Here is a 14910-nt window from a genome sequence, read left to right as displayed (position 1 = left end):
ATGATTTAAATTCGTTTATCAACATGGTGACTTTTTAATTAATTTCTAAAAAAAAAAAAGCAGGAAAGATGATATGGAAACTTGTTGTGTTCTACATTCATATTTTTAGTGAACGATATAGAAATCTAAACTTAAGTCCAGATTTAAACACCTCATATGACTAATTATTAGTCTCTTTCAATTGATGCTACAAAACAGGGTAAGGGTAAATACAGATAAATTAAAACACAGTAGTTTAGCTTTGGAGAGATGGCTCAGTGAACAACATGCTTTTCAAGCAATCCTGAGAATGTAAGTTCAGGTCACCAGCACCCACATAAAAACCAGGTAATAAGGTACACGTGTATAACACAGGGCTAAGGATGAAGAGACAGGTGGATCCTAGAGACATGCTGGCCAGCCAGTCTAGCCAAAATGATAACTAAAGGTTCAGTGAGAAATTTACCCTATAGCAAGTGTAGTTGGTCTCAGGACAGATGGCGGGGCGTGGAACGTTGGATGGATAGAGAGGTGAGAACTAGATCTGAGAGATGTTAAGGGGAGAGGATGAATATGATCAACATATATTATATGAAATCCTCAAAGAAACAGTTTATCATTTTATCAAGGTGTAGAAATGATTGAAGAAGACATCTCAGGATCAACTTCTGGCCTATACATGGTCTCACACAGACAAAAGCACACATGCACACACACATACATAAAACACTGACATGCCCACATACATAAAAGCTGATGATTGTGGCAGAATCATGGTAGCATGGCCTTAGCCTGTTGTCAAGTGAGCAAACCTAGATACAATCTATTGCTTTCTGGAAGAGGAATGTGAGAAAGCAGATCAGTGATGCTGGTAGCATCTGATAAGTAGGCCACAAAATCAACTACAATTTTAATTACATATTTATTTAGTGGCATGATCACCATTTTTCCTTGGTTGCCCCATTCTATAGAAATAGAAAGGCACACTGTCTGTAAGGTCCTACATAACTTGTCTATATCAGTAGACCATAGATTGACAACATGACAGTTTTATTTGTTTCTTGTATGTGTGTTGTTTTGTTACTCTTGTTGCAATTATTATTTGGAGACAAGAGTCTCACTGAGGTTCAAGCTGACCTCAAACCCAAAATCCTCTTGCCTCACCCTCTTGAGTGTTGGGATCCTAAGACTTTAGTACCGAGCCTAGCAAAGAAATAGTTTTAAATAATAATCATGAACTTATCACTATATTAACCTTTTTGCCATTTAACCTACTATAAGAACTAATTAAAACAAAACCAAAACTACCTTAAAAACTCTTGCAAGTCCAAAATCTGCTACTTTGTAGACATTATGTTCACCAACAAGGACATTTCTTGCAGCCAGATCTCTGTGAATATAGTTCTGAGACTCCAGATAGGCCATTCCGGAAGCCACCTGTGCCGCCATGTCTACCTGATGAATCAAATGGATTTTTGACCCACCATCATCTAAAATAGAAAGAGAGAGAGAAACTGGAAGATTATTTTGGAAAATACTGAGCGTAAATTGTGAGAAATCTGATAAATCCATCACATATGCTATGACATCAATCTACAAAGAATACAGCAAAAGCATCTCATGATCCCAACACACATGCTAATCTGTAAATTTTCGGAATCTCACACTATTGATTTGCCTCTTCATGGAAACTGTCAGTTTGGGGCTTCTGCCTTTCTTTAAAGCATTTCCAACATAGGGAGATGACTCAGTGGAAACCTCAATTTTAGATCCTCAGTACTGTTATAAGAAAAAAAAATCTAGTCATGATGGTACATGCCTGTAACGCCAATGCTGTGGTGGCAGAGACTGGAAGACCCTTGAGCTTCATAGTCAGTCTCATCAGTCGGTGAGCTCCAGACCCAGTTACTCTGATCATAAACAGGAAGTTATGGAGGAAAGCACTCAATATTGACCTCTAACCCATACATGTGCATGCATGTGTGCATGCGTGCACAAACACACACACACACACACAGAGAGAGAGAGAGAGAGAGAGAGAGAGAGAGAGAGAGAGAGAGAGAGAGAAGACAGAGAGAGGGTCGGAAAGAGAGCATACAATCTGGCTAAAGTAAAGAAATATTTTCATTCTTTCATCAGATTTTTCTTTAAAATGAAGTCATGGACAAATTTTAAGGATATAACACATAAAATGTATATACTTCATTTACAGCCACATACATAATGCATTTTTAATTTTCCTCTTGGCTTGCTATTCTCAGAACATCTCTCCAGATACAGACACATCTTAAATGGACAGAATTTAACCTACTGCTAATTCTATATAGCTAGGTATAGAAAATTTCTGTAGAAATACAGAAATATAGGTATTACATAGTGTTATAGGCTTGATCATTACTACAAGCAGACAGGACTACCTTTGGAAACTCTGAAGTTTCATGCCATCTTCAGGTTAAACTTCCATACTGTTGGCAAGTATCTTCAGATATCTAGAGCACAGGGGTTATTTTACAAAAGTGTAAACTCCTGTTCTCCTTGACTGCCTAAATCAAATACTATTTTATATAGTCAACTGGATTTGTGGTCATTAGGCTTAGACACAAGCCCTGACATCAGAGGAAGCTACAGCACAGGAGTTAGGAAGATTGAAATGACATCAGAGTATCAGACTTGAGATCAAGTCTATTCTTCATATTGCTTTGTGACTTTGAGCAATATGATTAACAGCCATGAGTGTCTTCATCTACATAGTGATAACAGTAATTAACTCAGAGTATCCATTGTTAAAGTAGAACTTCAAATGAATTAACACATTTAAAGCCCTTAACACAATGTCAGGTACCCGAGAAGAGCCCAATAGATCCTAGATGCTAGTATTATCATTGCACCTGTGCAAAAGTGAGGCAATTTTAATTGCCTAGTGATATATATGAATTGCCTATGTAGAACTGGTAGAAAGAAGAGAAGCCTGTGCATTTGGAGCTCACAGTTTCAGCTAAGCATATAAATTTTATGGTTATGTGAATGAGCAGGAACAAGTGTGTTAGGTATCTAGAATGAAACACATTCACGAGCGCACCAACATTTAGTCTTGGCAGAGAAGAGTAAACCTGTAAGAAACCTGGAAAGGATGAGCTAGAATCACGAAAGTGGAAGGTGCCGTGACAAGTCAAGGGTTTTATGAGCAAGTTACCATCACAGTCAAAATTGATACACGGACTCAGCAAGATAAAAGCTAAAAGGCATTTGCTAGCTGAAGTCATGAGAAGTCACTGATGAGCCGGGTAGCAGAAAGGACAGTTCTACTAGAGATGGTCCAGCATAGGGATGATGGCATGTGAGTGAGGAGGGTGTGGAGACAGTCAAATGAAGCAGAAAATACTAAAATTCTCAACTGAAAGAAGGGGAGAATAGACCTACTGTTGAGTTCAGTGCCAAAGCTCCTGTCTAGCAGGAGTTGGAGTTCAATCTTCAGAACTAGGGAGAAAATAAGGAGACTAAAAGGGCATGGGAAGGTTAAGAGAAAATAATTACTGGGAAATGCAGACAGCAAGGATTATGAGTGCTAGAGTATTCAGACGCTTCTGGGATGCCTGCTGTATTCAGGTTCTGGATTTGGGAGATAACTGCATAGTTTCTTACTTACTCATATTACAGTTACATGCTGTTACTGTATATCATTTATACCTTCTGCATTTGTAGTAATGTAGTAATTTTCCAATACAAATGAAAATGAATAAAGAAATAAATTGGAAAGAGTTAAATATCATGAGCATTTGTGTAATATATATACATATGTGTGTACGTGTGTGTACACATGTATGCACACACATACACACATGTATAGTTTCATGAAACAAGAACCATTAGATCATGACTGATGGTTCACCAGTCATTTAGTTCCCTATTTCTTTTTGTCCAGGGCACACACAGAAAATCACATTTAAGCTAGCCATTTTGCTAGCTTAGAGCAACAGGATGTGTGAGGAGGAATCAATAGAATCTTCAGTCCAGGCCCTTAAATATCCCTCAACTCTGAAGCAACAGGAATACATTTCATAATGTGAAGACCAGTAGGAAAAGTGTAATTCCTCAGGTCACCTCTCAGCGAAAGGCACCTAAAGGACAATTTAGTGTGCGAAGTCACAAATGCTTTAAATTGTATGCTATAGTCTCTAGCACTAACTACGCATTTGAACAAAAAGATGTTATCGTGATGATTAAATAAGGCTGAGCATGAAGCACAATGACAACATGTAAGTGCTCTGGTGGCTACAACAGCCTGCCTTTTGATACCAAATCCACTCACTAAGGAAAGAAAGGTATAGATAAGAGGAGGTGCTGATGGCTCACCATGTTGTTCTCGAATGGCCTCCACTGATCCTTGTCTCCTAGTCATCACCTTCTTACCTCGAGCTGGGATGGACCCAGTTACACACATTTGGCTCATAGCATATGGAAAAACTGAAGGTACAACATTTCCAAAATTAAAGTCGCAAAAGCCTGTACCTCCATCTTACTGATGCTTACTGCTCTCTTGCTTTCTCACCGGCTCACACCACTGGGCAGTTACGAGCCATTCTGTGTGATGGGGAGCACAGGACAAACTCTTGCCAAAACTCAGCAAAGAACTGACTTCCTCAGCTTAACAGACCAGGATGAGCCAGTTTCTGCCAACAACTTGAGTTGGTTTGGTGATAGATTCATCCCTGTTAGAACTGTGAGATGATTTGGACAAATGATAATACCTTAGCCATGAACCATGATGCCTGAGCTACAAAGCCTAGTAAATCACATTCCTGACTGTCTTTATTAGGTTCACTATTGCTGTGAGGAAGCACCATGACTAAAGGCAACTTGGAGAGGAAAGAGTTTTATTTCATTCACAGTTCTGTATAACGGTACATTGTCAAAAGCAGTAGGGGTGGGAACTCAAGCAGGGCAGAAACCTGAAGGCAGGAGCTGATGCACAGGTCATGGTGGGACACTGCTTACTGGTTTGTTCCTCGTGGCTGGCTCAACCTTATAGACCTGTAGACCCCAGGACCTACAGCCTCATGTTATAAAGGCATTTTCTAAATTGAGGCTCCCTCCTCTCAGATGACTTTAGCTTGTCAAGTTGACGTAAAACCACTTGAGAACCCCACAAAACTTACATTCCTCCCACAAGTAGCACTACCCACTCCTGCTGTGACCTTAGCCTCTGCCACCCAAGGACCAGCTGCACAATGGTACAGCCTTCCACTGACTTCTGAGTATCTGCAGCAAGCACCTGCTAACTCTCTGGAAGGTCCATTGCTGTCATCAGAAGCTGCACCTAACCCTATGTAGCTAAGCTCAGAGTACTTCAGATACCTCATGTGTACATTAACACATGAGTGGCCACGGGGCTGAATCTTGAACCCCATTCAGCTGGCCCATAATCAGACAAGTTTGGGTAGCAGCAAAGATCTAAACAGCCACTCTAAACAAGTGGAAAGAATACCAAAAGTCACTAGCAACAACCTAACTCCAGATGCCTGGGTCCTTTTACAAAAATATAATATGGGAAATTAATAATACATTTTCTCCAAAAATTAGTATTATCACAGTACTAATCTTCCCTGGGAAAACAATTTAGATGATACTCAGGACAATGATTTAGAAATAACAATTGTAAATATTGAAAATCAAAGAGAATGGGAGAAAACACTGTGACTATATGAAATTAACAAGACAATGAATTACACTAGGAGGGCATCTTAGTTGGAAGAACTATCAGTTGAGAAATCTGAAGATGGGAATCACAGACTGAAAAAAACCAAAAACGAGTTAGAGAAAATCAATTAATTCTATGTTCATGATAGGCCAAAATATAGGGAGCTCATAATTCCACCTAGTATAGCTGTTATAGACATTTGCTAAGTACTTTATTAGATATGACAGAAACACATGGGCAGGAAGTGTCAGTGGCTGGAGTTAATTCTTCTGTGGTGGGTCACTGTTCTGAGACTGCTCAATTTGGTGAGCACAGGCAGGGAGCTAAGGATCCTTCAGGTTTTCACAGCACGATATAGGACACACCTTTGTCTTTCTTGTTTTGAAATTTAGAATTACCAGATTCACAAGTCCCCCTCAAAAGCAGAAGATGCTCTCCTCCTCCTCCTCCTCCTGAATTCTTCCCCCCACTATTCTCACCTGCTCACAATTCTATCAGTCTTGCCCTGATACTGCAAAAATCAGAGGAAGTCTCTATTTTTCAAGCACGGATTATTATGCTGGCACTTTATCTCAATTTTGAGCATCTTATTTCAGTGCTTATTATTTTTTGAATTATTCATTCATGAGAAATATTGCAGTGCCCTTACTGTGACTGCCAGAATCAAATGCAGGAATACAGCAGTACTATAGTTCTGCTTTCTAGTCTATGCTAGACCTGAAAGCTTCTATGTCTAGTCTTTGCCTAGATATAAAAGTAGCTTCGAATAACACACACACACACACACACACACACACACAAAGTATCAGATAACTTTTTAAAAATCTTTCTCCAAACTATTCCTGGTCCATAAAGGGTACTCCACAGAAAATATTTTTTCATGACTAATAATGTTCAATTAACTGGCAAAGGAAATACAAAACAGACACTCACCCATTTCCCACAATACATTTAGGTGGGCCAATGGGTCTATTGTGCACAATGAGATCTTCTACTACATAAATATTTTTGCTCTTTTGAGAACAGAGGACATATTCCAATAGACAGTAGTTGAGCTGGTCAATGTTACAACATTCATTCTTACAGATTCACACATTTTAAACATCTTTTGGGTTATAGGAGGCTTGCTAAATTGATATTTATGGGACTAGCTAAACTGAATTCCTCCTTTTCTTCCTTTTATTAAGCCTTCAGCTTACTTTGGAGATATTCTTGCAGACTTCCATGTCTCATCAACTCTGTAATAATATAAATTGGATCTTCTAAAGTGCAAACAGCATAGAGCTGGATGAGCTTCGGGTGTCTAAGGCTCTTCATTATCTGGGCCTCCCTCAGGAAGTCATTTGGATCCATTGAACCTGAAACAAGAAGAGGAGGAAATCACTTTATGTCGCTGAGGCATTTCTATCCCCTCAGCAGCCTGGTGGGAAGCACCAAGATTGCCTCCTGCCTCTCGATAATCTAAGAGCATCAGTGCCACAAATCTTCAGAGTTATCAAAGAATGGAATCACTCCGGCCAGGGCAACCTAATTACTACATACACCATTGTGTCAGGGGTATGCAGTTTATGTGCTACGACGTATAGGTGAAGAGCAAGTGGATTCAGGTACGGATGACAAATGAAACGATAGAGGGATAGTGACAGTGTAATTGATGACATGAGACAGGCATCTTCACACAAAGAGAGAGTGCCCATTAACACAAACACAGGCAGACAAAGCATGCTTAATTACTCCAGCCAGACATACTGGTTTTGGATCAAGAGAGGACTGACTTCTGCCCTGTCCTTGGTGCCCATTCTAGGAACAGCTGAAAAGCACCTTAAAACTCTGACTTTGCCATATTTCTTTCCTTGACTTTGGAGAAATATAGGGTGTAGACCAACTAAGAAATATTCAGGGACATTTCCAAAAGCTAACAGTGTGTTTCACCAGTTTATATGTTTAATGTCAAACTGGTACCCAACCTTTTCTCCTACATTATCCATCCAGTTCCTCCATCAGAGCCCTAAAGGTTTAAGGCTCTGAAGCCTCCTTTGAAAACTCATTAACAGATTGACTTTAAATGATGCTCTAATTTTAAATGAACTCTAACTCAAATGCCATGTACCAAAGAGTCAATATCAAATAAAAAGGAGAAGGAAAGATGCCTGGAGTTTACATTTCAACAGTAATTTTCAAGTCTCTTATTTTTAGTCTGTAATGTTCCAGAAGTATTACTGTGATTGATCATATCTTGATATTCACTCAGGATATCATTCCATTCATCATCTGCTCCCGACAAGGACTTCATGGTTGAAATGGGAACCCAGACATAGATACATTTCAATACTGTAAGGGTTGCATTTGCACTGAAACTTGTTTGTCAATGTGATGTTATTTCATACTAAGTACTGAAACAGTCTACCCTTGCAAAGCCTGGCAAGTTCAGCCTTCAGCCTCAAAGTTGAATTTTAAAACAATCGCAGCTATACGACTAGCTCTCTTGGTCGTCTTGAGCAGGTTGGCTGATCTCTCTAAACTTCAGGATAATAGCAATGCCTAGCACATTTGACCCAATAGCTGTTGTTGATAGTGGTGGTGGTGGTGGTGGTGGTGGTGGTGGTGGTGGTAGTAGTAGTGGTGATTTTACATACTCTTATGTATTAGGGGAACCAAACACATTAATTGTGGTTTTTGTTGGCTAAGGAGAAATGACAAGTTTGTAAAGAGGAAAAGAAATAAAGCTATCCTCTTCTTAAGGGAGTTATTTCTGATCTCCCTCCATGCCAGCATTAACATTGGTCAAAAAACTTTAAAATTTAGAATCATAGTAGAAAAATATAGGAGGTAATAAAAGAGACACATAAATCATACCAAATCACTTTTTTTTCTCAGTGGTTAAAAATAACCTATATCAAATATAGATATAGTATGACCCTCTCCTCAAAAAAAAAAGATTAAAAAAGATATGTGAAGGTCAAAGTGACAGTAGTTCTTATAATCATCATTCAGACCAATTCTACAGGACACGTAGACAATTCCCAAGTCAGTCTATCTGTAAGAGCTGAAGTTGAAACACCACGGGAGCCCCTGCAGGTGAGCGCTACTCAGAATTTTCATGGCCAGGCCTGCTAGAGCTGTCCAAAGGAAGGAAGTCCCGATCTCAAGTCAACTAGTAATGCAACATTAAATATTAATTTTTGCCTGTCAAAGCTAGTGTGGGAGTTGATTTCAGGCTCATCTTTACTGCGTGGTAGTCTGCTAGGCAATAAATAGCTGCTAAGATTGATTAATGGCCCCAGTAAAGTGAAGACATTTAACCAATCACCAAAGCTGTTTGCTGCTATTACACTGTAAATCAATAATAATTATTCCTGTTGGGGAGCAAACTATCATGGCTTTCTTTGGCATAAGAAATATGACATTTTTTGTTGTTGTTCTCTTTTGACCTCCAGAAAGCTTTCCTTAGAGAGCAATGTTAGGAAGGACAGCTTGCTGTTTATCTTTTAAAAAAGAATAATTTAGATTGGACAATAAAGTTTCAGCTCAGCTGTCAACAAGATTAGCATTTGGAAGTGCATGTGCATGGTGACTTGTGAACCAATCAATGCTGGAACAGATTGTCCTCACTGGCAGTCATTGGGTAACATATAGCCACATACAAGTGTCTCTCTGATGTTTCACCCAGCGGATGTGGATGCTGGAACCAAATTCCTGAATGATCAAGCCTATGCTTGGGAGCTCTATCTGGAGCTGGAAGCTAACACTTCATTAAGAACTTCTGGCATTAAGAACCTTTGTGGCCACTGCTCTAATCTGCCCTCATTAAGATTCTAGCAATGAGGAGCTGTTATGTTTCCCACATCCTGATGAGGAAATCCAGAAAGTTTAATGAACTATTCAGAGGCACAGAGATAAAGCCAAGTCTGAACTCGGATTTATTTTACCCCAAAACTTCTTGCTCTGACCTGTTACGCTATAATACCCTCAACATTTTCAGTCTGTAGCACCCTTAATGTCTCAGCTGGTTTTCTTCACAATGCCCCATGCCACAAACAACATTTAACACTTTATTTGATTGTTAAGTTCCATCCAAGCAACTGTAAGTTATTTTCCTAGGAAACTAATGGCTATCTGAGAAGGTAATACAGGGGAGTTAAAGGAGAAAGGGAATTACTTTGAAATGTAGGACAATCAGAGTAGAGTACTGAAAACTTCTCAAATGTTGCAATCAGATCAAGTGCTGCTATCCCTCATGCCCTAGTCTGGGTTGATTTTTGTGTAGATTTCACATTTGAAGATAGGAGTCATCAAAACTTGGCATTGAGAAATTAAACTGGAACTGAGCTGGAAGCCTTCTCTCCACTCTATAGTTTTCAGTTTGGGGGATGGGGAGAGGATGCTGTGCGGGCTGCTAAGGAAAAGAACCATTCTCCATCTTACTCAGCTGTGGAGTCAGCATTCTAGAAGACTGACCTGCCAGGTAAGATGTAGTCTAACTAGTGGTTATGAGCCTTGCAGCATTATTAGAGATAGAGATGAGGTCAGCTTCTCATATTGTGCCACCATAGAAAGTCATTGTCACTAGGGCAATAGTGAGAAGACCATTATGGTGATAACCAGATGCTTTTTTGGTGGGATTTGAGACCCTGTACATGGGAAGAAATCTATGCCTGAACTGAGAACCTGATTAAAGTATATTAGATAGATAGATAGATAGATAGATAGATAGATAGATAGATAGATAGATAGATATAGAGAGATAGAGAGATAGAGAGATAGAGAGATAGAGAGATAGAGATAGAGATAGAGATAGAGATAGAGATAGAGATAGAGATAGAGATAGAGATAGAGATAGAGATAGATTCCTAATCAGGTAATAGGTTTTCAGGAGAAACCTATTACTCTTGTTTTACTGAATTAACATACTGTTGAGTTGCTTTCTAAATGTTTATGTTTCTATTCCTAGATTAGTCCTGCTCACGGCCGTGATCAGAGAAACTTCTTTATGTGGTGGGCAGTGGCTAATACAAAGATGCATTAAATGTCAAAGTACTGAGAATAAGTGATTGGTAAGAATTCGCACCTAAACAGGACATCTATTATCAGTCTTTACACCACGGTTCAGGGGACATTCTAGGATATGCAAGAACCCTGTGAATCACTGTCTTCTGATAGTGTTGCTGCAGGCACAAGCCCAAGGTAGCTGTAGTTGCCTGTAGAAGACCTGCTTACGACTGTGTTTTTCAATATTCTTTATAGGTGGGAAGGGTGTCATGAGGCTCTACCCCTTCCTCAAGAGCTACAGTCAGTTAATGGCTTCTGACAAACATAGAAACAGAGAGACAGAGACAGAGACAGAGAAAGACAGAGAGACAGGAAGACGGAGAGAGGGAGGTAGGGAGGGACGGAGGGAGAGGGAGAGGGAGAGGGAGAGAATACATTTTCTTCAGTGGTGTAGCCACTGGTAAGTGTCCTATATTCCAGGGAATATCACACCTATCCATACTTTTGCAAGCAACCCAGATTAAACTTAGTTTATCATCATCATAAAAAAAAAAAACAGATAAAAGTAGAGAAGTACAACTCAATGCAAGTAAAGGAAATTAAAGCATAATGGTATGTGTTAAGATGATTTTAAAAATATATTATACACATGTACACATGTATGAAATTGTCAACGGATATACCTTAAATGATTAACAAATACGGTGTTAAAAATAATACAACACTATCAAAAGCTGAAACCCTAAATTACTTAAATACCTCAACTTTGTATCATATTCAAGTTGTTACTTCCAATGTCCCTCAGCATCTCTTGTCAATTCCTTAGGATTCTCAAAAATGCCTTAACACAGAGTTTAGGGAACTTAGTACTATACATACTTATATCTGAGATTCTAAATTCTTAAGTTCAGTCAACAGGAGGCTTCTAAAAAAATATAAGCACTATGGACTAGGAAGTAATGGAGGTCCACAGCGCACTGTAGTCTACCCCAATAGTTACGATCCTTACAGTATTATCAGAAGTAGATATGAGGTGGCCAGAAATTCATGTTGTGTTTCCATAGACTGTCATTTCTATAGAGAATAATTCAGCAATGACAACTATGGGCCAGAAGTTCTGCCATTACTAACATTATAATAACAATAACAATATACTTTCTCATGACTGACTTTGAACCATGAACCATACAATGATGTGTCTCTGCTAATGACTTGATTTAATTTTTATAATAACTTTGTTAGAGTGTCCTTAGCATTATTAATATTTTAATCATCTACAGTTCATCTTTAATAAAGAATGTTATTCTTTGAATAATACTAGCTTGTCATCTGATTGTGTGTATGTATGTATAAGCATGTGTGCGTGTGTGTGTGTGTGTGTGTGTGTGTGTGTGTGTTATAAGTCATAGGCCAACATCAAGTGTCTTTCTCTATCACTCTACTCCTTATTTTTTTAATTGGATATTTTATTTATTTACATTTCAAATGTTATCCCCTTTCCCAGTTTCCCCTCTGCAACCCCCCTATTCCATACTCCTTATTTTTTTTTTAAACAAGACCTCTCTCTGACTTGAATTCAAAGACTCAGCAATACTGACTGGTCAGCAAGGTTCCTGCTGTGTCAGTGCTGCAATTTCAGGTGTGCGCTGCCATACTTGGCCTTTTACATGGGTGCTGGGAGGGTTGGGGGTATGGTCAAAGTAAGAATCTCACATGTGTGTGTGTGTTCACTATTTTACCAACTGAGCAATATCTCTAGCCCCTTCTTCTGATTGGTAAAGTATTTTTTGCCAGTAAATTACAAAAAAAAATGAAGATGGCATCCTAACTTTTCAAAAGACGGAACTGGAGGTGTTTTAGCTTCTCTGGAATGAGAACATGCCCCTGTCTTCCTATTTTAAAAGCTATCTATAGTTTATAGTCACCTAGAGTTGAATGATGGCAACATCGGCTTGCTGCCAGCACTGACTGTCCTATGAAGTCTATGGCATTTACGATGGGAATTTGTAATAAAAAGAAAATCGATGTGTGCTGTTTGACCTCCGACATTCTCTTACCTGGCTTTAACGTTTTTACAGCCACTGGAGTGGTATTATTCCACAGGCCTTCCCAAACTTCTCCAAACTGACCAGATCCCAGGCGCTTCAGAAGCTGTATGGAGTTGCGGTCTATCTCCCACTGGTCCGCAGTTTTATAGGACAAATCAAAAGGGGTGGGTACCTGGATCTGTTTCAGAGAGAAAGGAGAATACTCGTCAGAAATAAGATAGGGCAATAGTTTAGAGGACAAAGATACTTCCCATGTGAGTCTAATGACATAGGCTTGATGCCTGGAATCTATGTAGAGTTAGAAGGAGATCTATGACTACACACAGCTGCCTTCTAACCTCTATATGCACACTATAGTACTTAAGTGCATGCACACTCACATATTCAGCATTTTGATTGAAAAATAGTCTTTAGACCCCACCCCCACCCCCAGAGAGCTCCCAAGGACTAAACCACCAACCAAAGAGTACACAGGGGATACCCATGGCTCCAGCTGGATATGTAGCAGAGGATTGCCTTATCTGGCATCACTGGAGGGGGGGTCCCTCCTGTGGAGGCTTGATGACCCAGGATAGGAGAATGCTAGTGCACTGTGGCAGGAGTGCGTAGGGGGGTGGGGGAGCACCCTCACAGAGGTGGTGGGGGGGTAGGGTGCTTGTGGAGGGGAAACTTGGAAGGAGTATAACATTTGAAATATAAATAAAATAACCAATAAAAAATGAAAAAGAAGAAAAGTAGTCTTTACTTTTTGAGGAAAATATTGATTCTAAATAGCAAATATGGTAAATTAAAATCTGTTCTGTTAAGTCTTTGAATCCTCTCTCGTGTGTTCCAGCTCTGTGTCAATTCACCCCAGCAGCACTCAGTGTCATCTTCACAGGAGTCTGCAGGAACTCCTCTCTGCCTCCTGCCTTGCTGGATCCTCTCTGTGTGAAGATGAACTAGAAAGGCTCCCTCCCTCACAAGTCTTTCCTATACTCCTTGGATATAGCATTTATTATATGCATCACATCTCTTTGCAAAGTGAAACCATCAATTTTCAAATCCATTTTTGTCATTTCTCTTTGTTTTCTACTCACTCACTTACCTCAATTAATAAGTGCTTTTCAGGCATGAAGTAGGCACCTTCGGTAAATACAACTGGCAAGGCCAGTTATATTTCAGAGGACTGTAATGGTTATTTGAGTAATCAACTTGATTGGACTGCAACACACCTAGGACAGTGGTCTCAACCTGTCTGTCAGGACCCCTCTGGCAAACCTCTGTCTCCCAAAATATTTACATTATTATTCATAACAGTAGCAATATTATAACTATGAAGTACAATGAAAATAATTTTATGGTTGGAGGTTGCCAACCACGAGGAACTGTATTAAAGGGACGCAGCTTAGGAAGGATGAGAACCACTGACCTAAGAGATTAATTAAACAAACTTCTAGGTATGTCTCCAGTGGTGTTTCTAAAGCCAATTAAGTCACAAGAGCTCTGGTAAAATCAAAGGCTTGATTCTTGGTGCTCTTATATGATGATGGCCTTCCTAGGCATGCTTAAGGAAAGGACAGGGTCTATTGGACAGCAGTGGGGGTTTTTTGTTGTTGTTTTGTTTTGTTTTGTCTTGTTTTGTTTGGATCTGGACCTCTCATGTGTTTCCTTCCTGTTTTCTCCCTTTACATACTTCCTATCTGCCATGAACCTGCTCAACCATAAACTCCTGCCACCACGACACTCTGCCCAGGCATGCAGACAAAATAAATCTTTCCTCCTAGCTCCTTCTGTCTATTGATCAAAGGAGCACTATAGGTACTAAAACTCATTGTCAGGTATACCACATATATCGTGTCTCTATTGCAGCTTGAATACAGTGGTTCTCAACCTTTCTAATGCTGTGAATCTTTAATATAATTCCTCATGCTGTGAACCCCAACCATAAAATTATTTTTGTTCCTTCACCACTGATGTTGCTACTGTTATGAATCTTAAGTGTAGATAGTTATGTTTTCCAGTGGTCTTAGATGACCAGCCCCTGTGAAAAGGTCATTCAGCCTCCCCTCCCCGAAAAGAGATGACCCACAGGTTGAAAACTGCTGATCTAACATAAAGGCACAAAATAACTAAAAGATAGTAAGGAAATCAGTGTGTCTCCTATAAAATAATTAATAAAACAAACAAATTTCCTTTTAAAATGAACATGGGATA

At 39.4% G+C, this 14910-nt stretch overlaps 1 protein-coding gene across 1 annotated transcript in view; it reads right to left on the bottom strand.

Moving 5' to 3' along the window:
• The window catches only part of Frk (fyn related Src family tyrosine kinase), a 96953-nt gene that overhangs the window by 4430 nt on the left and 77613 nt on the right, over nt 1-14910 (bottom strand). Inside the window, exons 4-6 of the mRNA XM_052164262.1 lie at nt 12724-12892; nt 6877-7035; nt 1288-1469 (exon numbers count right to left, since the gene is read on the bottom strand). Coding sequence (XP_052020222.1) covers nt 1288-1469; nt 6877-7035; nt 12724-12892 — 510 coding nt within the window. The remainder of the gene's footprint in view (nt 1-1287; nt 1470-6876; nt 7036-12723; nt 12893-14910) is intronic.

Source organism: Apodemus sylvaticus, chromosome 19 (assembly GCF_947179515.1).
Source record: "Apodemus sylvaticus chromosome 19, mApoSyl1.1, whole genome shotgun sequence".
Classification (NCBI taxonomy): domain Eukaryota; kingdom Metazoa; phylum Chordata; class Mammalia; order Rodentia; family Muridae; genus Apodemus; species Apodemus sylvaticus.
The sequence above is the reverse complement of the archived record's forward strand: the minus strand, read 5'-3'. Positions and strand labels throughout refer to the sequence as shown.